Genomic DNA, 24,968 nt, shown 5'->3' on the forward strand with positions numbered 1-24,968 from the left:
CAAAGACGGTATTATCTCGTATCAACTCTTATACAGCTCTTGGTATTATCTCCTTTAAGTTTATAGTATTTACACCACGTATTACCAGCGGCGAGTAAGTACCAAAGCCAGTACTATACTCCTTTAACCTTAACTTGGCCCAGATTTTCGTCCTTTTGCAGCTTATTTCAGGCAGCTGTGTGGTAGAATAAGATAATGCTATTGCTCTGTGTAATTTCCACAGTACTTCGTGACTACCATCGTATTCTAGTGTTAATATATTGTTACAACTCAGCATGCCAGATGGAGAGAGGTTAATTTTAGGTGAAGTCAGAGTCAAAAGAGTATCATTCTTGTCACCTCTCACGTAACTATTAGCATAATCATTTGCATTTATCCAGTAATATATTTCTAGTATCAAAGAGTTCATGTCTTAGAAGTATGTTGATATAATCTCTTTACCGCTACAAGATATAGCTTGATATTGTCAGCATAATTTTCTGATACCACAAGATTAATTAGCTCGTTTTTCTTCTTCTGACAGTTTAAACTAGGCATTGGCACCTTATGTTTCTCCTTCTTCATACAAAATAATTAGTATAGTTTCGCTTGTTTCGTGAAGCGTGTTTTCCTGGATGTGTTGGCGTAAATGGTGATTATGGTGGTGGTGCAGGTGTTGGTGATGATGGTTGTGGTGGTAGTGCTGGTGGTGTTTGTGATCGTGTTGATGATGATGGTGGTTCCTGTGTTGGTGATGATGATGGTGAGGAGGAGGATGGTATTGGTAATGATGATGGTGACTGGGTTATTGATGGTGATGATGGTGATGATGACGCTGGTAATGTGTGGTATGATGATGATGATGGGGATGTTTTTGGTGGGTATGATGTTGGTGATAGTTATGATAATGGTGATGATGGTGGTGCCGGTGCTGATGGTGGTGGTGTGGTGGAGGCAGTGAGCAGTAGCAGCCTGGAGGTAGGGCAGTGTGCGCGGCACTGGGGGTATTTTTACTGGGTCACACCTGAGGACCGCACAGGTATTCACCTCACCTGCCCCCTCCACACTCACTGAAATTACTTTTGGTTCCTGCCAGATGGTGTTGGGGAGGAGGGGGACAAGGCTTTTAGAGGGGGGGATGAGAGTAGCGGGGGGCAGGGCCGGGGAGGGGGGGGGGGGCGGCCACCAGTGGACCTGCTGGCAAGGAGTGTAACGGAATATGCAGGTGGTGTGTATATTTGGTGCGGCTAAAAAGAGGCAGGTACCTGGCCCTGCCCTCGACTTTGGCGTAAAGATGGCCAGGCCAGGGGTGACCAATCAGCGCGCAGGAGCAGCCCGCGCTACCAGTATATAAACCGCGGGTCCGGGCCACAGACGGCATCGTGCGGCTACGGCTTCCGAGAACAAGTGGTCTTAAGCGGTCAGACGACATCACCTACTAGGTGAGTTGAGGGAGTCAGTGAACAGACTCGGTGGTGTGCGGGTGTGTGGTGGTACAGGGAAGATGAGGTGAGGTGAGCGCATCAGGAGAGTCAGTCACCGTCACCAGTACAGTGAAGCAGCAGCAGTGTTCAGTAACCAGTAGTGACAGTGCAGTGAACTCCGCAAACACACTATACCCCATCACATTATACTATCTCTACAAAGTGACTGCAGAAGTAACTTTTCATCCGACCGGGAGTTTCGGTGTCAGCAAAGTGTTAAGCGCTGACTCGAGTGGGAGGAAAGCAGATCACCAGTTGATACATTAGTTTCCATCCAGTTGTTTCCCACGCTTTCCATCTTTCTAACCCACGTGTCAAAGGAGGAAACAAGTCACCAGTCGATAAAATTTCCGCTCAGTTATTTCCCACTCATTCCCACTTTCTAGCCCACGTGTCTGAAGAGGAACCAGTCACCAGTTGATTTGTTTCCACCTAGTTATTTCCCCCTCTCTTTCCTCCCTTCTCTATCCCACGTGTCTAAGGGAAAAACAAGTCGCCAGTTGATCTGTTTCTACCCACTTCTAGCCCACTCTTTCCTCGCTGCCAGTTGATATGTCCGCCCAGTTATAGCCCCACTCTTTCCCCTCTCCAGCCCACAATATATAAAGAGTCGCCCAGTTACAGCCCCACTCTTTCCCCTTTCCAGCCCACATGTATAAAGGGTCGGCCAGTTATAGCCCCACTCTTTCCTCTTTCCAGCCCACTTGTATAAAGGGAAAACAAGTCACCAGCTGCTATTGCCACCCACTTACAGCCCACTCTTTCCAGTCCACGAGTCTAACAAGCACTAGAAATGACCTTGCCTGGCCGACCTGCTGGAGATGATGACAATTGAGGAGGGGGAGCTAAAGAGGAACCACCCAGAGTTGAAGTAATCCCTCACTGACAGAGGTCTAGAGTCTCGTTCAGCCTCTCGGTCTCGCCCTTCTGTACTCTCTCTCTCTCTCTCTCTCCCTCTTTCTTTCACTCTCAACAACTCTCTTTCTTTCATGCTCTATAACTCTCTTTCACTCTCTAACTCACCCACAGTTTTTCGATTTGTGACTCATCCATAATCTTTCACACGGTCTTTTTCTCCGTGTCCTCTCCCTTAGATAATGTTGAGCTTTCTTTTACTCTCACTTTTTGCTCTCACTCTCTGTCTATCTGTCTATCTGTCTATCCATCTATCTATCTATGTATGCTGTAGTCGTTCTCACTTCGCTTTGCACATTCATTCACTCTGGTGCTCAACTCGCTCTGACATGGTTTTGTCAGTTCATTCACTTTCTCGCATTTACTATTTTACTCGTTCATGTTCACTCACTTTCACTAATTTTCTCATTTTCACACAGTCTTGCCCTCTCACTTACGCTCAGATACCCTACTATGTCTGTCTATCAGTCTATTTGTCTCACTCAAGGTTCGTCGCTTTCACTGATGTTTAAAATTTGTTGTGATAGTGATACAATGGCCGAAAGAAATTGGCTAGCGGCAGTTAACACGAGAGAGAGAGGGAGAGGGAGAGAGAAATGATTCGGTGTTGCAAAGGTTGATATAATGAGTGAAAGAGGGAGAATGTGTAATACTTCGGTGTTGCACATGCTGATGGAATGAGAAAGAGAATGTGTTATACCTGTGTTGCAAATGCTGATGTAATGAGAGAGAGAGAGAGAAGAGAGAGAGAGAGAGAGAGAGAGAGAGAGAGAGATGGTTATGTAAAAAAGCTAGCTCAAATTTTTCAGTGTTTTTCCCAAGTTCATTGCTTATCAGACCATCAGTATGAACTTAGATGGGGCGATAAGGGCACTGAGTAGAGAGAGAGGGAGAGAGAGAGAGAGAGAGAATTGGTTGACAGGTTATTATTTTTTTCTTCTCTTTATTCTTGTGTATTTTCATGTACAGTCGCGGTCAAAAGTCAGTTTACACGTCCTCCTACTTGTCAGTCTTGAATTCTGTCAGTTTATCTGCTTTCTAACTTCTCTTCCTCTCCCTGCTCTCCAGATTTCTTCCTTCATTCTTTCATTCCTTCTTAATGCTTTATATTTTCCTTCCGCCCTTTCCTTTCTCCATGCAGCACACTTTCCTTCCTTCCTTCCCTCCTACCTGCTTTTCTTTCTTCCTTCCTCCCCATGCAACACATCTTCCTTCCTTCCTTCCTTCTTTCCTTCCTCCCCTTGCAACACGCCTTCCTTCCTTCCTCCCCTTGCAACACACCTTCCTTCCTTCCTCCCCATGCAACACACCTTCCTTCCTTCCTCCCGATGCAACATACCTTCCTTCTTTCCTTCCCTCCTTCCGTTTTTCTTCCTTCCTTCTTTCCTCCTCACTCACCTACCCTGTGTCACTACAACATTTATAACCCTGTATCATGCCCCACCTGCTGCCACTCCATCCCATTCTTCTCTCTCTCTCTCTCTCTCTCTCTCTCTCTCTCTCTCTCTCTTATATTCTTTCCTCTATTAATCTCCAGGATGATCCCCCCCAGTGCACCGAATATAGATTTATTTTATATATATATATATATATATATATATATATATATATATATATATATATATATATATATATAATTTTTTTAGGATAATATCGTGCCAGATTAGGGTTCTGTCAGATGAAGCTACATATACCACATGGCCTCAGAATTTTCGTAATACAACTTCCTTAGCGTTTTCTTATTTCTTATTTTTTTTTTTTTAACCTCCGCGAAGGAAGTTAGGTTTTACCCCTCGTTGGTTTGTCTGTTTGTCCGTCTGTTAGCAAAAGTTATGAACAGATTTTGATGAAATTTTGTAGAAGGGTGGGCCATGGGCCAATGGCGAAATGATTAAATTTTGGGATTCGGATCCGGATCCGTAGTATCCCGCACAATATCTCCAAAAGTTCCCAGTGAATTTCATGAAAATTTGTGGAAAGCTGGGCTATGGACCAAGCAGTAATTGATTAAATTTTGGGGAGGATCCGGATCCGAATCCTTTTTAATGGCAATGGTATTGGCGGAGGTATACGTTCTATGAACGCTTTTTATTTCTAGAAATGAAGCTACAAAAGGACGAAAATCTGGGCCAAGTTAAAATGAAATGAGAATACCATAAATATCTCCTAAGGAAAAATGAATAAAAATGTCTGGTGGTAGTAGGACTAATATATACCAAAAGTCATAATAAAGTCAAGAGGTAAAGCCCCACTGTCTTACACTCTCCTAGACAGTCCCTCATTCTCCATTCTCTGCACATCGTCAGGTCATCTCAAAGTACTTATAACATTTTCCATTGCATCCACATTAACACCACAACGCTTCTGAACTTTCTCATTTACCTGTCTGTATCCACACAACTCACAACGCTCCTGAACTTCCTCATTTGCCTGTCTGTCTCTCCATGGAACAGTACACACTCCTCTCACACACTTCTAATACAACGCCTCTCCACTCCTTTCTTCCCAGTTTTGCCTGAAGATTTTTTAAAAACTAACGAAACATAACCAAACTCTTAATTGGACTTATGCGTTTCTCTGTTGGTTAGACTTTTTCGAGAGTTCTTCACTAACTTTGACACGATATTTGATTCTCTGTTTGTGCCATATTCACAGACTTTCTTGAGAGTAAGTTGTGAACAAGATTACTTTTTTTTTTTTTTTACGTATCTTCTGACATTAATTCGCTGTTTTAGAGGTTTGCTTATCGTAAAGAAATATTTGAATTAGTTTGTTGGGAGCCTTTATAATCACATTAATTAGTTCAGATCCCTTATGAACACTTTAACTGGTTCAGATCCTCTATGCACACTTTATTTGGTTAGTTCCAAGCCCTCATGAACACTTTAACTTTTCAATTCCTCTATGAACACTTTAATTGGCTAGTTCAGATAATTTATGAACACTTCCTCTGGTGCCACAGTGGATTCAGTATGGTCTTTAAGAATGTATAAATGTGGTGGACTATAATCAGTAATCAGATGAATATAATTGCGTCAGGAATTTGATAGTCCACGGCCCCCTCATCCTCTAACACCAGCCTTCCTTCTCTTCACTTCCTAGTTCCTTTCCCGTCCTTCCCAGTTCGTTCACTTCCTTTTCTTTCCTTCCCAGCTCTTTCCTGTCCTTTCCCTTCCTTTCCATCGCTTCCCAAGCTCTTCCCCTCCTGTCCTTCCCATCCCTTATTTTCTTTTCCAAGTGTTTCTTCCTTTTCCTCCTCCCTTCCTTCCCTTCGCGTTTTCCCACCCTTCCCAGTTCCCTCCTTTCCCTTTCCAGCTCCCTCCTGTCCCAGCCTCTTATCCTGCCATGCTTTCCCTTCTTCCCCATCCCCTGTCTTTTGCTTCCAGTCTTCCATCTCTTTACCCTCCCGCTTTTTTTTCCCCTATCCATCTCATTCACTCTTCCCAACCGATTCCCTTCTTCTCCCACCCATTCTCCCTCTCTTCCCCTGTTCATCTTTCCCTCCCTCTCCCTTCCTCCTTTCCCTCCCCCTCTCCCCTCCCTCCCTCCCAGCTAAATACTCCACCAATTAAGCCCCGGAGACAACCAGGCTGAACCAAAACACACACCACCTTTTCTATTCATTGCTCAAAATATTTTCAAAACAGAGTTAATGACCGCCTCTCCGTCCACAACAACTCATAAAAGAGGCCAGTTAAGGGGGGGCTTCAGGGCCAATTCAAGGGGCGTAGGAGATTACGTAACACTTTTTTCTTAGCGATGTATTCAGCCTGTTACACCTGGATAATCCCTTTACTCAACGTATTACATCTGGATATTCCCTTTACTCAGCCTCTTACACCTGGATATTCCCTTTACCTAGCCCATTACACCTGGATATTCCCTTTACTCAGCCTATTACACCTGGATATTCCCTTTACCTAGCCCATTACACCTGGATATTCCCTTTACCTAGCCCATTACACCTGGATATTCCCTTTACTCAGCCCATTACACCTGGATATTCCCTTTACTCAGCCCATTACACCTGGATATTCCCTTTACTTAGCCTATTACACCTGGATATTCTCTTTACTCAGCTCATTACACCTGGATATTCCCATTTTATTCAGTGCTCGTCTTAATTTCAAAACATAATCAATGACCGCCTCTCCCTCCACAGGTTGTAAAGAGGCTCCGTAGCACTTTTTTCTCAGCGATTTATATTACGTATCGGCATAACTTGTATTAATAGCCGATGGGAGAATATCCACCCTCAGTACAGATAAGAAGTGATAAGGGAAAGGGGGAGGTTGAGGCCACAGAGTATCTTTATTTTTTTCATTTCCTCACACCGATGATTATTTTGTTTTATTTTTGCTATTTTTAGACGATTTTATTCAGTTTGCGACCGTAGATTTCTCGAACTGGATGGGTTGATGGACTTCATTAACTCTCTCTCTCTCAAATAAACCAGTAGAGTAGGTCACCGGATTGAAGGGGTGAGTCCATGAGAAGGCAGCCCCCCCCCCCTGCAGTATATCATGTCGTTTAGCGTACTAGCAACGAACATAACACACATTTTCCTGGGCGAGCGGAATGTGTACCCAAGTGGTGGAAGGGGATGAGGGAATGAGGGCAGTGGGCAAAGTCGTTGTGACTCATTCACGCCAGGACGCTGCTTTAACCCCACCACGCACGCAGCAACAGGTTAAAGCCAGCCTGGGTTTGTGGGCTAGGGAGGCTCCGTTTAAAGAAAGTGGACTGGTGGGCTTGGTAGGCTCCGTGACACCCCATCCGCACAAGCTATCGTGACACCTTTTCATCTCTAACTTATTCTCACACTAATACCCCCGCGTATGACTTAAAATCCAGTCTCTCTCACTATCTCGTGTTGTGGAGCTGAGGCTGGCCGCTGCCTTGTCCAGCCCAGTTAAATAATGCACCTATCCCCCCTCCTTGCCTTCCCCAAACCTTCCCCATCTTCCCCTCACCCTTCCCTCTCCCTCTTCAAATGACCTTCCCATCCTCCCGTCCTCACACCCTCCCCCTTATCCCCCCGTACCTTTACATATCTGCGTGTTATTTCCCTTGTTTCCACCTCCTCCTTGCCATTCCATGCTTTTATGTATGTATATCTGTGTTCTTACCTCCCTTTTCTCCTTCACCGTCTTATCCCCTCTTCCCCCCTTCTCCACACCCTTCCCCCTTTCCCACCCCCTTCTTCACACCCTTCCCCCATTCCCACCCTCCTTCTCCACACCCTTCCCCCTTCTCCACACCCTTCTCCCATTCCCATCCCCTCTTCCACACCCTTCCCCCTCCCTTATCCCCGTTACTCTCGTCTTTCCCGTCATAGCTTTTGATGTCATTCCTCCTCCCTCCCGTCTCCCTACACCCTATCCCTCCACTCTCTCTTGCACTTCCATACTTTTATCTGTTTTGTTCTTCCTTCCTGTTTACTTCTTCACCATACCTTCCGTCCACTTCCATACGTTCATTTTATTCACGTACTGAAGGTGTTAAGGAAATGAATGAAATTGCTCATGTATATATATATATATATATATATATATATATATATATATATATATATATATATATATATATATATATATATATATTTTACTATACACACACTCTGAAATTATATATATACACGAGTATTTTGGGTTATATTGTCTTTAAGGTGGTTATATTTTACTGATTATGGATATGCTTGCCGAGGATATAATTCAGCTGAGTATAATTCCATTCTGTTTATACTCTTGCCATCGTAAAAAAAGATTTTTTTTTTTTTTTTTTATCTGTACCACCGCCTCGTTTCTCTCACGCTTATTTTTTTTCTCTCTCTCTCCTGCAGCAAAATGGCTTACTCTTGGGACAACCGCGTCAAGTATGTGGTCAGGTACATGTATGGTAAGTTGAACACCTTATTATTTTTTTCTTCCCTGTTCACTTTTACCTCTGAACACCCCACGTTAATGTTCCCTCTCTGTGTGTTTACCTTTATCTCACTTCCTCGATGTAGACAGTGTTCAGTTTTACTCTTTCACTCGTCTCTTGAACTCCATACTTGTGTTTTCTTTCAGTGTTAAGTTTCCCCTCATGTTCACTCGTTTGTTGAACCTCTCCTTTCAGTGGTCATTCCTACCGTGTTCACTTTTACATCATGTTCTCCCGTCCATTCAGGTTTGATCTCTGTGTTTACATCTTTGCTTCAGCGGTCTCTTCTGATGAATACTGTAATCTCTCTCTCTCTCTCTCTCTCTCTCTCTCTGTAATTCCCTCCTAACCTTCATCAGTGCCGCCTCACTAGATATAATCTTTCTCTCTCTCTCTCTCTCTCTCTCTCTCTCTCTCTCTCTCTCTCTCAGTAATCCTCTTCCCAGCTTTTGTAGAAGTTGCCCCGCGTAATTGGCCTCGACCGTCATTTGTTTCTTGTTCCCCCCCCCTCTCTCTCTCTCTCTCTCTCTCTCTCCACCTTCATAATTTCAGGGAGCCATCTCATTTTTCCTCTCTTCTTAAAATCATTCTTCCATCTCGATTATTTTGTCTCTTCCCCTTTGACATGGAGTCGAATTATTGTCAGGGAGCTCTCTCATTTTCTTCCATTCCCCTCAAGGTGTATCTTCCTTGTTTCCTATTTTCTTTCTCTCACCTTGACCTAGAGTCGTTTCCTCACTCTCAACAAGTTTCTGATATATTTTTTTCTTTTACACGTAACGCGTTTTCCAGTTTATTTATTTTCGCTGCTTTTACCATCAAGGAACGTTACTCCAGGAGCTTCTAATATTTTTTTTCTTTTACACGTAACACATTTTCTGGTTTATTTTCTCTGCTTTCACCATCAAGGAGCAACTTTTTTTTTTTTTTTTCCTCATTTCCACGTAATATAATTCTCCTGGCTTGTTTATTTGGTCTCGCGATGTCAGGGAGCTTCTTAATTTCTTCTTTCCCGCTTAAAACAGATCTTCCTTCTTTTATATTTATTCTATTTCCTCTTACTCTCTAGGACCTTTAACTTCTTGTCCTTCACATAAAATAAATTCTCTTTCTTGCATAAATCCTCTTGTTTCCTTCAGTCCAGTTCCTCTTATTCTCAAGGATGCTTCTAATTTTGTTTTCCTCCTCTTCCACGTAAAATCAATCTTGCTTATTTGTTTATTCTTGGTGCTCTCACTGTCATGTAGGTCCCCAATTTTTCGTCTCAATATTTTCACGTTAAATGAATCTTCCATCATGTTTATTTTTGCATTATTTTCCACAAACTCCTTATTATTAATGTCAAGGAAGTTTTTTTTTTTTTTTTCTTACACCAGTTTAGTGAGAGAGACTTTCCCCCCCCCTCTCTCTCATATATATATATATATATATATATATATATATATACCTACCTGTCTGCCCACTTGCCTTCCTCCATTCTCATCTTATCTATAACTCTTATCTATATATCTGACTGTCTCCATCCAGCTGTCTTTCACCCTATACTTCTATCTATATATCTGTCTAGCAGTTTTTACCTGCCAGCCTGTTTTCCTCAATTCTCCTCTCCTTCCCTCTCTCCTCTATCTGTCTGTCATTCTGTCTTTCAGCTTATCCATCCATCCATCCATCCATCCAGCTCACCTTTGCAAAGAGGGAGACGACACAAGGGGAAACAGAGGAGACCTTTAGGGAGCTTTGCGGTCAGGATTAAGTCAGGGCTTGCGGAGTTAGACTGGGGCTTCTCCTCTCTTTAATGGCACTACATTCTTTGGTGGAGGAGGCTTCGTTACACTCTTTTTCTTAGAGATTTAGTCTACATTATTACGCCTTGGTATACTCTCCTTATGTTACAGGTCTTTGGCGTAGGAAACTCCGTAGCACGTTTTCCCTTGCTGTTTAGTTAGCATTTTTTTTTTTCGTTGGCTGTATTATTGTCCCGTGTGTAAATGTTGTCTTCTGCTGATGTTGGGACTTCATATTATTATTACTCCGCCCTCTCTTCCTTCCCTTCCTCCTCTTTCTCCACCTTCTCCTCCATCCTTCCCTCTCTTCCTCCCTCCTTCTCTCTCTTTTCCTCCCTCCCTCCCTTCCTTCTCTCCCTCCTTCGCTGCCCAGTCTCCGCCATCCATTCTCTGTCTCTCTCTCGGTGATCTTTGACCTTTGCGATATTTGGAGGGATGATAATTCTCCTACTGTTATTGTTCTCTTTAGTCTGCTTCTGGCTCAGGGGAAAAGGAAGATCATGATGATGTTGATGATGGTGGTGGTGGTGGTGATGGTGATGATGATGATGATGATGATGATGATGGTGGTGGTGGTGGTGATGATGATGATGATGATGATGATGATGATGATGATTACCAGCTTCCATCCAGGTCTCCAGTTGCAGGCTGCTGCTGGGTGAATTGGGACAACGGGGAAACAAATGTAGTCCGCCAGTCTGATCGTCTCCGGGAACAGCATGAAGGGAAAACACAGGCTTGGAGAATCCTTGCCTTCCTCTCCTCTCCTCTCTCTTCATCTCTCATCGCTTCTCTCCTCTCCTCTCCTTTCAGTTATTATCAATGCCTTTGCGTGATAAATTCTCCTTCAAACTAAAAAACCAACTCATGTTAACGAAAACGAAATTGGAAAAACAAGAAAAAAGGAAGAAAAATGTCCCCAGAGAGTGGGAGGTTAGCCTTTCAGCCCGAGGACTTTTTTTTTTTTGTATTCTTGCTAACGTGGGACTTTTTTCCCTTTAATTTTTGGAGGAATTTTTCGAACAGGACGGGATGGATATAGTCTTAGTCAACCCCTTTGATGAAAAAAATCGTCTGGTGAAAAAATTTGGTGAAATAAATCGTCATGAAAAATCTGGTGCAATAAAATCTGGTGGAGTAAATCTCTGGTGGAATAAAATCGTCTGGCTGAATAAAATCGTTTGTTTGTCGTGGGAATAAAGAGGGAAAGGCAACAGTCCCCTTCATTCGTTTTAAAATGCTGGTTCCCTTGGGCTGCGATGCTGGGGTTTGATTCTTTGTGGCCTGGGGAGAGAGAGAGAGAGAGAGAGAGAGAGAGAGAGGAGGGTTATATCACGCATACATATGTACACACACACACACACACACACACACACACACACACACACACACACACACACACACACACACACACACACACACACACACACACACACACACACACACACACACACACACACACACCACCCCTATCCCCCGTTTTAGCACCATCATTATTTCACCCCCATCCAAGGCAGACCACACATCCCTATAATCCACCCTATCATACTGTGATTCCTAGCTCTCTGTGTCTATAATTTGGCTCCTATAATCACTCTAGGGATTTTCTTTTGTTTCTCTCTTTTTTCCTTGCTGCCGCTAGACAATTCTTTTTTTCAGTAGGGGAGTAGAATATGACTATAATCTGTTTCAGTTTATCATTTTGGGATTTCTGGTACGGTTTTTTTCTAGTTTTTTTTTTTTTTCTGCCTAGAGGATTTATAGTTGACATCCAGGGTGATTTTTCTAGTGAAAGTGTTTAGGGTTTGGCTTTCATCACCCCCCCCCCCCTCCCCTAGGCTTATTAAAATCGTCCGGTCTTAGTATAGCCTTCATGAAACCCTTCACATGTGGAAAAAATACACACACACACACACACACACACACACACACACACACACACACACACACACACACACACACACACACACACACACACACAGGTCTCAGAACGTGCTAAGACCCTTCCTGAATACACCTGAGCAGGGGAAGGGAGGAGGAGGGAAGAGGTGCGGAAGTGCGCATGCGTCAGGTGCGGAGTTCTTCATGAGATATTCACCGCGCCGCAAGTAACACCACTCACAGAAAAACACAAAACACAGCATCTCTTCCTCGCCCTCCTATACTCTCTTCACTGCAACTTGGCTCTTTACTTATACTTACTGCAACTTGGCTCTCTGTTTATACCCTTTTCACTGCATCTCGGCTCTCTACTTATACTTACTGCAACTTGGCCCTCTGCTTATACTTTTTTCACTGCAACTTGGTTCTCTACTTATACTCTTTTCACCGCAACTTTGGCTTCTACTTATACTCTTTTCGCTGCAACTTTGGCTTCTACTTATACTCTTTTCGCTGCAACTTTGGCTTCTACTTATACTCTTTTCACCGCAACTTTGGCTTCTACTTATACTCTTTTCGCTGCAACTTTGGCTTCTACTTATACTCTTTTCACCGCAACTTTGGCTTCTACTTATACTCTTTTCACTGCAACTTTGGCTTCTACTTATACTCTTTTCGCTGCAACTTGGCTGTCTACTTATACTCATTTCACTGCAATTTGGCTCTCTACTTATACTTTTTTCACCGCAACTTGGCTCTCTACTTATACTCTTTTTACTGCAACTTTTCTTTCTACTTATACTTTTTTCACTTAACCTTAGCTCCCTATTAAATTCTTTTCACTGCAACGTGTTCTCCTAATTATACCTATTTTTGTCGTTGTAACTTGGCCATCGCTGTCTTCCTCTCCCTCTTACAGTATTTCTCCCCGTCTTCTGAAAGTCTGACAGCTGTACAAACTCCTCCAAAGACAGCCCCCCCCCCCTCCAGCTATCCTTTTTCTCTCCATCCATCTCTTCCAAACTCCTCCAAAAACAGAACTCCCCCCCCTTCCATCAGCTGTCTTTTTTCTCTCCGTGCCTGCCTACTATTTTTTATTTTCCCCTCCATTTGGGTATTGATTGGAACATTATGTAAACTATAATTCAAACTTTTAGTCACAGAAGTTATTTTTCCGATGAAGATAGAACCCGTGAGCTGTATTCTTTCTTTAGTACAGGAAAATTCGTTACACCACTTCCTATTTCCCATATTACACGTTAATGATTTCGTGTTTTTTTGTAATAATTATCCTTGTCTAATTTTAACACACATTGCATCAGTAAAGCACCAAAGGATCTTCATGTGTAACTTGCAAAGCGTAAACAGAAAAGAGATTATCATGTTGAAAGGGTTATTTGGCGTTGTCTCACCTTCCACGCCGCTCTCTTTCACCTGTATCTCAATTGTCTTGCTTCTCCTACGTCGTCAGCGCCACGCCACGCCGCGCTCTCTCATCTGTATCTCATTTGTCCCCCTTCTCCCACGCCGACAACGCTTCACCACGGCGATGTCTCTCACCTCCGTCTCATCCCCCTTAATCGGCGTTGTCTCTCGTCGGCTGATCAATATTCCCTGTCCTCCGGCATAGCCCCCCAATTTTTCTACCTGGCTTGTTTCTACCTCGTCTACCTGCCTCACCTTGCCTCCAGGGCGTCACTGTCACTCATGTCAAAGGACTAGTAACGTAAAATTTAGTACCGTCGCAGTAGCCCAGGATTAAGTTCCGTCGCAGTAACGTAAATTTTAGTTGCGTCACAGTAGCCCAGATAAGTCCCGTCACAGTAAGCCAAGTTTAAGTCATGTCACTGTAGCTCAGAATTAGGTCGCGGCACAGTAACAGTCGTCGCGTCACACTAACCCAGATTTAAATGGCATCACAGTAACAGGGATATAAGTAGCACCACAGTAAGACAAAGCATAAAGTAACTCACAGGAACATGTCACACTGCAGTAACACTATACAAAAAGTAACTCAGAGGAACAAGTCACACCACGGTAACACCAAGTAGCATCACAGTTGCTCAAAGAAGCGTAACTTCCTCATGACCCTCATTGTCGTCCGCCGTCTCTTGTCCGGGCTCCCTCAGGCGTACATTTCAGGGTAAGCGCTTTGCCTCAGAGTTTCGTCTTGTTGCTTCGGAGCTTCGCCTCGCCTTTAGAAATCATGTGTAAGTGTTTGCCTGGCCGGAAAGACAGCCATCGCTCCACCGGCCCCCTGAGCGCCTCCCACGGACAATCTTTCACTGGAGGAGTTAGGATTCGTGGAGCATCTTAAGTAAATTTTCGAATAGCAGGTCTACAGAGCCGTAATTATTAGTTATTATCATTGTCAAAAGTCATTGGTGCATTTTTCGCTATGTTGTTTAATCTACGTCGGGAAGCGTTTGGTAGATATGAGTGAAAGTATGGTCTGGAAATCTTTTAGAAATCTTCATGTTCAAGGAAAGTTGTGTATACCGTCCTAGTGTCTCGCGATCCACTATTAGGGACGTCCAGGCTTATGTCCAAGAAGGTCGACATTCCTAAGCCATCGTAAGAGTGAAATGGTCTTTATGGGGAGAGGTGGGTTGGCAGGGTCTTGCTCAGGACGGCCGAGACTCCACCTGGGACGCCTTGAGGTGAAGTTCATTGGTAGGCAACGAGCAGATATTTCTCCGACCTGCTGGACTCCCTTCCCTCCTTCCTTAATCTCGCTTTCCTCCTCCAGCATTTCGTCTCCCAGTATCACAGAAATCTATCTATCTATCTATTTCCAGACGCCTCAATCCCGTTTGGGGTAGCCACAAACAAATCGCCTCCACGTCGCCGTCCCCCCGCCACTTCACTGCTCTGCTCCCAACTCACACCCCCCTCTCTCATATACCTCTCCACCCCATCCCTCCATCTCATCCTCGGCTTCCCCCTCCCTCTTCCCCCCTCCACCTCACTCACATACACTCTCCTCGTCAGTCTCTCATCCTCCATCCTCTGCCTTGGGGAATTTATTGTGATAGATTAATTCAGTGATAGGAAACGAGTAGATTTTTCGTCACCCTTCCCTCCATCGTTAATTTTGCCGGGCTTCTCCAGAATTTCATCTCCATGTATTATAAAAATCACATACCAGTATATAATCACATCAGTAATTTCTCACATCAATAATTTCCCCAGTGTTCCCTGTCTTATCATGCCTCCTCTCAACTTCTCCCCGCACACTTACTCCGCCAGTTCCCAGCCTCTTCGTGTCCATTATCGAGACAACACAAACTTCTCTGTACAAAACTCCCTTCCCGGCTTCCTTCCTCATCGCCTTACCTTCTTGACCCCATCGTACGCCTCCGTCCCCCTTCCCCGCCTTTTTTTTCCACTGGTATTTTTTGTCGTTCTTCGTTACCTTTTTTCAGTTGGTTTTCCCTCCTTCTCTGCTTTTTAGGTACCGGGTATTTTCCTCTTCATTATCTCTCACAGGTATTTTTTCGCTCTTCATTTCTTTTTTTTTTTACGATTATCTTCTTTTGTTTTTGTTTTTTTTTTGTTTTTTCATTTTTCGTTGCTTTTTTTATTATTTTCTTTCATTCTTCGTTACCTTTTTTTTTTTTTTTTTTCGTTCATTTATTTACCTAGAACCCTCCCTCCCCGTTACTTTTTTTTCCTTGTGGTCTTTTCGTTTTTTACGATTTTTCTCGTTCTCCTTTGCCTTTTTTTACAGTTCTTGGCGCCATAGGACTTTTGTCTGTTTTATTTATCCCTCTAGACTAACGTTTTTTTTTTTTTTTTTTACATAGTTTTCTTTTCGATTTTCATTTTTCTCCACCCTGCAGTCTTTTTCTGGCTGTTTATCACTCATTCTTCTTTCCCTTTTTGCCGCTTTCGGTCCCTTAGTCTTTTTACGCTTTAATCTATCGCTCTAGACTTCCTCCTTGTGATTTAGGTTTTTACTTCCGTGATCACTTTCTTCCTCGCCTTCAAACCTACAGCTTTTTTCTGTTTTTCTTACCATCGTCTTTACCGTTGCCTTTTTACAGCCAGATAGGCCATATTTTCGGTGCTGACCCGACTCCGAACTCTTCCCCACCCCCATTTTTTTTTTTCTAACCTGCTGCTTTTTCCAATGTTTTCATACCATCTTCTTTGCCGCTGCATCTTTATAGTCTCATATATTTTTTACGATGCTGTCTCTTCTTCAAGACTTTCTCCTTTGCATTCTTATTTTGCTTCCTGCCTCCCCCTTTCCCTCTTCTTTCAGCCTTTGATCTTTTCCAGTGACTTTCTAGGGACCTTCATTCTGTAGGGAGGGAAAGTCGGAGTGAAAAAAGCCGATAGGAGGAATACAGGGCTCTTTTAATGTCTGCTTCTCCCTTCCTGCCTAGAGATTAGTTCTTTCAAAGCCGATGAAACTTTTGGTCGAAGGTGGAAGCTGTATCTCTCTCTCTCTCTCTCTCTCTCTCTCTCATACTTTCATTTTGCTTTTCTTGCCACTTCCTCGCCTTGTATCTCACTTTTCATCTGCCCTTTTATCTCACCCATTACCTCTTTATCATCCTTTCCACCTCTCTTATCTCCCTGTGCACCTCTCTCATCTCCCTGTGCACCTCTCTTGTCTCCCTTTCCACATCTGTTATCTCCCTGTGCACCTCTCTTGTCTCCCTTTCCACCTCTGTTATCTCCCTGTGCACCTCTCTTGTCTCCCTTTTTACCTGCCCTTTCATCTCCCCTTTCACCCCTTCTGTGTCTGTCACTCTGCAACAAATGGCGGTGCGTGTGTTTACGTGTGTCAGTGGGGGAGGGAAGCGCGGGGTGTGAGGGCTACGTAGGTACACACACACACACACACACACACACACACACACACACACACACACACACACACACACACACACACACACACACACACACACACACACACACACACACACACACACACACACACACACACACACACACACACACACACACACACACACACACACACACACACACACACACACACACACACACACACACACACACACACACACACACACACACACACACACACACACACACACACACACACACACACACACACACACACACACACACACACACACACCTTGCCTCCCGTATCTGCTGCTTCCATTTCCATATTATTTAAAATCGTGAATATATACTTGTTTTTTTGAGATGTAGACGAATTTATTGAGTCGAGAGGACCCATTCCTAATGAGAGGAATTTAAAGAGAGAGAGAGAGAGAGAGAGAGAGAGAGAGAGAGAGAGAGAGAGAGAGAGAGATAAGTAAGGCAACATGTAAACCCTCCCAGGTCATAGTCTTTCCACACCTGAATAAAATCGTCTGGAGGTAGCAAGAATCACGTCCCCTGGGTGAGACGGTATAGGTATGTGAGCCCACGGTAAACATCAGCAGCTCCCAGCCTAATGATCACCCGTGCCACTCCCCAGACTCCTCTCAGATTCCGCCTCCACACATAGCCACGCACGTCTCGGGTTGCCTCTCGCACCTGTGGATTCACCTCTCATCTGTTGCCCCATTTACCGGCTCCATCCTTTTTTTTTTTTTTTTTTTTTTTTTTTACCCATACCACCCTTTCTCTTTAAGTTCATCCTCTTCCCGTTCCCCTCTTGTACATTTCTTATTAGCTCTCTCCTTTCTTTTTCCCCACCAATCTGTCCCGCCCTTTTCCCTCACCATTTTCCCCTTTCTTTAGACTCATCTCCTCCCTTCTTAGTCGTTCTTCTTTTCCTTATCATGTCCCTGTTTTCTCTCCACCTTCTCTCTTTTTCCTCTGTCTTCTCTCTTTTTTCCCAGTCCCCCTCCTCTTCTCTTTGAACTCACCTCCCTGTCTTCTAAGCCCCTTCTCTTTCTCATATCACCCCCTCTTTTTTTCCCCATCCCCCCTTCTCTGTTTTGCCCCACCACCCCCTTTTTGTAGACCCGTCCCTTCCCTTTCTTCCTCCCACACACTATCGCCCCTTGCTACCATTTTTTTTTTCTTCCATTCCCCATCTTTGTGAACTCACTTTTTCCCTGTAGTTCACACTTCCACATCCTTCCCTTTCTCTTTCCCACATCTCTCCCTCTCTTTCCTGAACGTCTTCCTTTCTCCCTTCCTTCTCTCATCTTCCTTTCCCCCCTCTCTTCCCATCCACTCCCCTCATCGCTCTTCCCTTTGCATCTCATACCTCTTCCCCCTTCCACTTCCCTCTTCCTTCCTCCTTTCTCCATCTCCCTCCACCTCCCTCATTCACATCTTTCTTTCCCCTTTCTTCCTTGTCTTAATCTGCTTCCCTGATCCACTCTCCTCTTCTCCCTTCCTTCTCCATTTCATTCCACCTCCTCATACACTTCCCTCTCCCTTCCCCATCTCATTTTACTTCCCTCATCCACTTCCCTCTTCTTCCTCTCCCACTCACCTCTTCCCCATATCTTCCTCTTCTTCCTTTCCCTCTCTCCACCCCCACATACCTTCCTGTCCCCCTCTCAGGCCTCCACAAGATAAAAATATAAACAGCACTAGAGAACACATCTCCCACAAAACATGCTACTTAGCGACCGGCCACCAGGGGGGGGGGGGTGTATATTTGTAGACGAGGGCGGGGAGGGGGTGGAGAGAGTTAGGGGAGGGGGTTGGGGTTTAACATGCTAAGGGATGAGGGAAGGGGGGAATAGGAGGAATTTAGGAGGGGGGAAGGAGTGCTGCGAGGGAGTTTTATATTTGTGTACGGGTCTAATGTTTCCGTAGCCAAATACTGCAGAGGTGCTGTTGTTACTCTCCCCCCTCCCTCTCTCTCCTACACCCCCCTCTCTCCCTCCGACTCTCTCCTACTACCCCAGCTCTCGGCTTCTACTCCCACCTGCCTGCTGTCTTTTATTTTATTCTATTTATCTTACTGAACCCCCCGTAGCCAGATACTGCAGAGGTGCCCAGTCCATTGCTACTCGTATTTTTCCTCTTTGCGTGTCTCATCCATCCTTTCTACTCGTACTCTATTGTACCATGACGCCCTTTATTTTTTTCATTTTTACTACCACCAGACGATTATACTTAGCTTGGGATCTCCACAAGGCCTTTCCAAACACTGCAAGAGTTGTCTGGTTAATTCTTACTCGGCCCTTCCTTCCTTTTCTCCTTCCTTCCTTCTTCCTTGACTCGCCCAGCCTGTTTGTTTTGCTGGGCCCTTCGATAAGATTACTGTACATCTTTATTTCTTGCTTTATTTTTCCACGTACCTGACGATTTTACTCAGCATCCATTAAGAAATACTGGGTAGGTGTCCATGTCATTCACCTTCCTGTCTCCCTCTACTCGCCCCTCTTGTGTACTTTGCGGGATCATGTTTTTGTTTTCACTTGTTATAATACTTCTCATTTATATATATATATATATATATATATATATATATATATATATATATATATATATATATATATATATATTATGGTGCCTCTGTGGTACAGTGGTACAGTGTGCGTTTCGTACACAGGTGGGCCAGGGTTCGCGCCCCGCCAGGGTAATAAACTTTGGGAGTGTTCACCCGGCCACGTACTGCATTGGCGGACATAAGGGGTTCTGTGGTTGAACCAGTGTCGCTTACTGTAAAGTATGCTTCCCCCAGTCGGCTTACTCGGGCCGATTACACTTGGTTCACAGACTACACACACATCCAATGCCACTACAATTACACTTACAAGCACTTCTCACCCTAAATACAATTTCTACCAGACAGCCTAAGCCACTTGGTAGAGATACATTGGCTGTATCCATAGGCCGGTCCTGCAGTGGATACTCAAACGGCTGATGATTATATATATATATATATATATATATATATATATATATATATATATATATATATATATATATATATATATGATTGTATGTACCGGTATGTGTTCTAAACTGCACTTCTCCAGGATCCTTGTTTGTGTTCAGTTGTAGCCTACTTAAGTACTTTCTCTCTCTCTCTCTCTCTCTGTTTACACGGAGATGCTCATATAACTAATCTTCCCACTCGACTTTCATTTCACACCGCCCCCTTTGGTAAAGCTGTTTCTCTCTATAGTTAGTTGCACGCGACCAAAAAACAGACGCCGCATTCACAAAATTTCCCGAGCCCGAGCTGTGTGTAAGACTGGCTGTTTATATTATTAGCCTCACACACACAGCTATCTTACACTTCACAGCTAAAACAGAGAGAGAGAGAGAGAGAGAGAGAGAGAGAGAGAGAGAGAGAGAGATGAAACCAAGTGATTCTCAGTGAAGTCTAGCTTATCTCAGGAATTTATTTATTGACCTTCTTTCGTTGGAGACATCTCAGGTATTCTGTCCCAGATTTTTTCATACCATTTTATCCAACTGAGAGTGAGTCATAGGAGCCTGAGAGTGTTAATACGATCCCCATTAGCCCTCTCACGGTCAGGGCAACTCCAGTAATATACTCAGCTGAGTGTGGGTCATAGGAGCCTGATGGACTTAAGCCCCTTTGTGAATACCTCTCCTGGTGTTTATTTATTTTCAGCGCATACTGGGCAGCCAGCTGGGGGCCTCAAGTGCCGGGCCCAGAAAACAAAAAAGAAAGAAAAAATAGAAATAGTTGGAAGAAAAAAAGGGAGAAAAAAATTGACCAAGATGAAAGCGAGGTCGAGTCTTGAACAACAGTCGTGTAAAAAAAAACGTGGCTAAAGTTATGTGTAAATATAATGATTCAAGTACAGGCAGGATCAGAAGTTTGCTCATTGTTTCATCTCTTCTGCCTCACACCTTCCTCTGATGGCTAATATTCCTGAGTTACAGCTGAGGTAGAAAATAAAGTACAGCCGAGGTAGAACAGACATAAGAGCGTAGGTAGAACGGAAATCATGATAATTGTTCTCTAGACGACGAGAGACTTCACAAGAACATTATTTACTGCACCCTGTGATGTTAAGAGAGCCAAGGGTATCTCAAAGGGGCGCTGTTTTCACTGCCAGGTTTAATAGCGCTGTTGCCAGGAGTAGGAAGAAGATAATTATCAAATCTCTACTGTACATCCAACACCAAAGTCCCTTTCGCCTCACTTGCTTCTTTCCCCATGAGCTTCGCAAGTCAGGTTGGTGTAACTTGTGAAGTCTGTATAAAGGACATAGCTAAATCGAGTCGTCTGTGTCGGCACCGGTGGACTTACTTCGCAAATTTTTCAAAGTCCAGTGAAAGGGGAGAGGCGGTAGGACTTCAGGTGGTGACTCCACGCGTGTTCTGTGTTCTCCAAAAATACGTGTCCGCCCCAGTGTTCACTACGACCATAACGTAGCACAAATAGTTCTCCTGTTGTCCTGCGTCAGTGCTGTGTTCTCCAGAAATAAATGTTCTCCCCGTTGTTCACCACAGCCGTAGCGTAACAAAAATAGATTCTTTTGTTGGGCAGGTAAATATAGACCTCTTTCCCTATTGAGCAGAAAAACGCACAGCGGCCTAGTATGTTTTTTTGTCCCCTCCTTCCCTTGTCCCAGGCGGCTTTTAGTACAGCGGAAGAATCGTGGCTTTTCATTTCTTTATTTTCTTCGTTTTCGTAATTTCCCTTATTATTATTATTACTATTATTATTATTATTATTGTTATTATTATTATTAGTTTTATTATTATTATCTTCATTTTCTGATTCTCTGAAGTGGCTCTGGAGATGGAAAGCAAATATTTGCTCGAATTTCACTGGGATTATGGATTTTCTTTCCCTCCTGAGAATCAAATTAAACTGTTACAAAGTACAATATAGTAGGAGAGAGAGAGAGAGAGAGAGAGAGAGAGAGAGAGAGAGAGAGAGAGATGAACAGAGGAGGGGAAGGAGAAGAGGGCGAAGGAGGTGTGAGTAGGGGAGGGAAAGAGAGCAAGGAAAGGGGGAAGGGGGAGGCTGATTGAAACCTTACAGTGTTTGGCGTGGATATTTGGGCTGATTGTCACGCTCTTCCCTGTGTGTGTGTGTGTGTGTCTAAAGAAACACACACACACACACACACACACACACACACACACACACACACACACACACACACACACACACACACACACCATATTATGACACTCTTTACCCTCACTGTTTACCCCGATACACATGCCACTCGTGAGACAATTATATCTATCTCCTAATTCTCTTATAATTTTACTTAACACAGGCACCAAGTTAGAGTCAGTCATTCTAAGTTATTTTATTTTCCGTATTTCTCTTGTTTGATATTACGGTTGATACTCTTAATTATGTTTTTTTCCATTTGGTACACTTTTCATAGTTCTCCCACTCCCGTGTTGTTTCACTGGACACACCGCTATTCATCTTCCTACTTTTGTTCTGTTTCTTGTCTGTGTTCCTGTACCCTACCCTCCGTACATAGGATTAAGATGACGATGATGATGATGACTGTAGTAATAATAATGATGCGTATGCTAACAGTAATGATGATGATAATGATGATGATAACAGGAGTAAAAATAATGATGACGGTGACAGCAATAATCTTGATGAAAGTGATAGTAAAAATAATGATTAAAAAAAAAAAAAAAACTCCACCAACTCCACTAACCGCACACTGTCTTTCTTTCTCCCCAGACATCGACAACAACGGCTATCTGGACAAGAATGACTTCGAGTGCCTGGCCCTGAGGAACACCCTGATCGAAGGCCGTGGCGAGTTCTCCGCCGACGCCTACGCCAACAACCAGAAGGTCATGTCCAACCTCTGGAACGAGATTGCAGAGCTGGCTGACTTCAACAAGGTATAGAGGGGAATTCTGAGGGGAGGGAGGAGGGAAAGGGTCGGTGGGGAAGGAGGAGGAGAATATAAAAGGGGAGGTCAATAGGGGAAGGGGGACATTGGTGAGCTGGCTGACTTCAACAAGATGTAAATCCGGGATTCTGAGGGGAGGGGGGGTAGGGGGGAAAGAGAAGGGAAGGCAGTGGAGAGGGGAAAGGGGAGGGGGAAATATAAAAGGGGAGGGTGGGGCGAGTTAGCTGACTTAAACAAGATATAGGTGGGACTACATGGAGAGGGGGGGGGGTGGAGGGTAGTAATGAAAGAGAGTTGGATTAAAAGTGAAAAAACTTGAGAGTTAGAAATGAAATCCATTAAAAGAACAGCAGGTAAATAATAGGAATATCTTAGGAACGGGAGGCTAGGTGGGGCCTGAGATTAGCAGGGAAAAGGGTTTGAGGTTAGCAATGAACATGTCCTAGTAATCAGTGAAAGGGTTTTAGGTCAGCAGTGAAAGGGGTTTAAGAGTAGCAGTGAAGCAATGTGTGGTTAGCAACGAAAAGGTTTGTGGGTAGCGGTGAAGACATGTGTAGTTGGTTATGATCAGGTCTGAGGGTGATAGTGAAAGTGTCAGGCTGAGAATAATACTGAACACCCTAATTATCAAACACCAGGCTGATGATAGACAAGAACGTACCAGCAAAGACGTCACCGTAGTGTTTGAGGTGAGTTATAAATCATCCTACACATGATCTAGTGAAGTATAGCAGACTTTGAAGTGTCCTTTGTATTTTGGGTTATTTCTCATTCAAGTTGATTCCAGATAGGCACCTTTCAGAGTTGTGCTTAGCCACTTCAGTATGATGACGTCCTTTGGGTGTTTTTCTTGCAAACATCAGGTAAATATATTCAGCTTGAATGAGACTCAGAGTAGTGGCTGGGCTAATGGGGGATATATCTAAAGTCTGCAGTTCTTGAAATATCATGTAAGCTGAAAAACCTTTGGTGGTATTAGAGTATCCTTTGGTGGTATAAGAGTACACAGGAGTCGTCATTGCAGTGAAGGGGTCAGGTATATGTGTTATCACGGTCAGTATTTCACCTCATCCTCATCATCCATGTAAATGCATTTTAACTTAAATATCCAACCTTATGTCATTTCCAGAATATTAAACAATGTGAATACTCCCACAGCACGGTAAATACGAACAGTAAGTGAAATGGTTTTAGTGCACTAGGTAGGTGTATGAGAGCAACATGGAGCAAAGGAATGACTAAGAGGGAGGGAAAGAGAACATGGAGATAGGAGAGAATAGGGGGGCAGTGAGTGGCAGGAAACAGGAAGGGTGCCTCATAGAACAGGGAAACGCCACCAGGGAAACTTTGTAGTGTAGTGCAGGGAGACATCAACAGGAAAACTAGGTAGTGTAGTGCAGGGAGACACCACCAGGGGAACTCTTGTACTTTAGCGCCTGATTTTCGCAGGACGGACAGGTTACAGCGGAGGAATTCAAAATCGCTGTGAAGAACCTATGTGTGGGCAAGACCTACGATGGTTTCCCAGCATGTTTCAAGGCTTTCATTACCAGACTGTTCAGGGCGATTGATGTTAACGGTAGGTGGGGAGTGATGGCACCGTTAGCGAAGAGACTAACTAGTGACGGCCATTGCTGCGTGGTTCTGCACTGCTGCTGTTGTTGCTGCTGCTGACTACTTAAATGCTGTTTCATAATTGTTGCAGCAATAAGTGTACCGCTTCTGTTTCGTCAGCAGAGCCTTTGCCACAATTAGTATGTTTAGATGGAATCAGTGTTTGGTTTGTGCCCTAATAGCAAATGTCATAGTCTTAATCCCTGCAGGTCATTGGTATTTTGTTGATTTTAATATTTTTTCTTTAATGTATCATTGTCACACACACTGTCATTGCAATGTATATTATGCTTTAAAATTTTCAGTGGTATTGTCATATTTCTGTGTATTTTACTACTGTGTTCTGTTAGCAATGTTTAGCACACATGCTGGGGCGAAGACTCCTGTAGCACCTTCAGGCTGATTCTGCTCATGGAAAAGGGACAGAAGATTCATTATCCAACAGCGATATCCAAATCTTTGCGTACTTGAAACATTTTCCTTTTTCTGTAGCTCCTCAAAAGTGTAATGAGGTATCTTGTTCCCGCCTTTGAACTGTCTGTTTGCAGAGTCAGCGATCAACCCCATCCTCACTCTGCCTCCAGTGTCTTATTATCCATCACAGATCA

General features: G+C 43.8%; 1 protein-coding gene across 4 annotated transcripts in view; it reads left to right on the forward strand.

Annotated features, from left to right (window-relative positions):
- Positions 1-1,289: 1,289 nt before the first annotated feature.
- Positions 1,290-24,968, forward strand: part of Scp1 (Sarcoplasmic calcium-binding protein 1) — a 29,392-nt gene continuing 5,713 nt past the window's right edge. The window contains exons 1-4 of one of the 4 annotated variants that reach the window (XM_080277072.1): positions 1,290-1,421; positions 8,221-8,276; positions 22,569-22,735; positions 24,196-24,325. In XM_080277072.1, the coding sequence (XP_080133198.1) occupies positions 8,225-8,276; positions 22,569-22,735; positions 24,196-24,325 (349 nt within the window). In that variant the 5' untranslated portion in view covers positions 1,290-1,421; positions 8,221-8,224. Of the gene's footprint in view, positions 1,422-1,455; positions 1,494-8,220; positions 8,277-22,568; positions 22,736-24,195; positions 24,326-24,968 lie in introns of those variants that run through there. The other 3 variants (XM_080277070.1, XM_080277073.1, XM_080277071.1) reach the window with 3 other exon arrangements.

The sequence above is a fragment of the Coenobita brevimanus genome, chromosome 68, assembly GCF_032717465.1.
Source record: "Coenobita brevimanus isolate Jiangsu-jjx chromosome 68, ASM3271746v2, whole genome shotgun sequence".
Classification (NCBI taxonomy): Eukaryota; Metazoa; Arthropoda; class Malacostraca; order Decapoda; family Coenobitidae; genus Coenobita; species Coenobita brevimanus.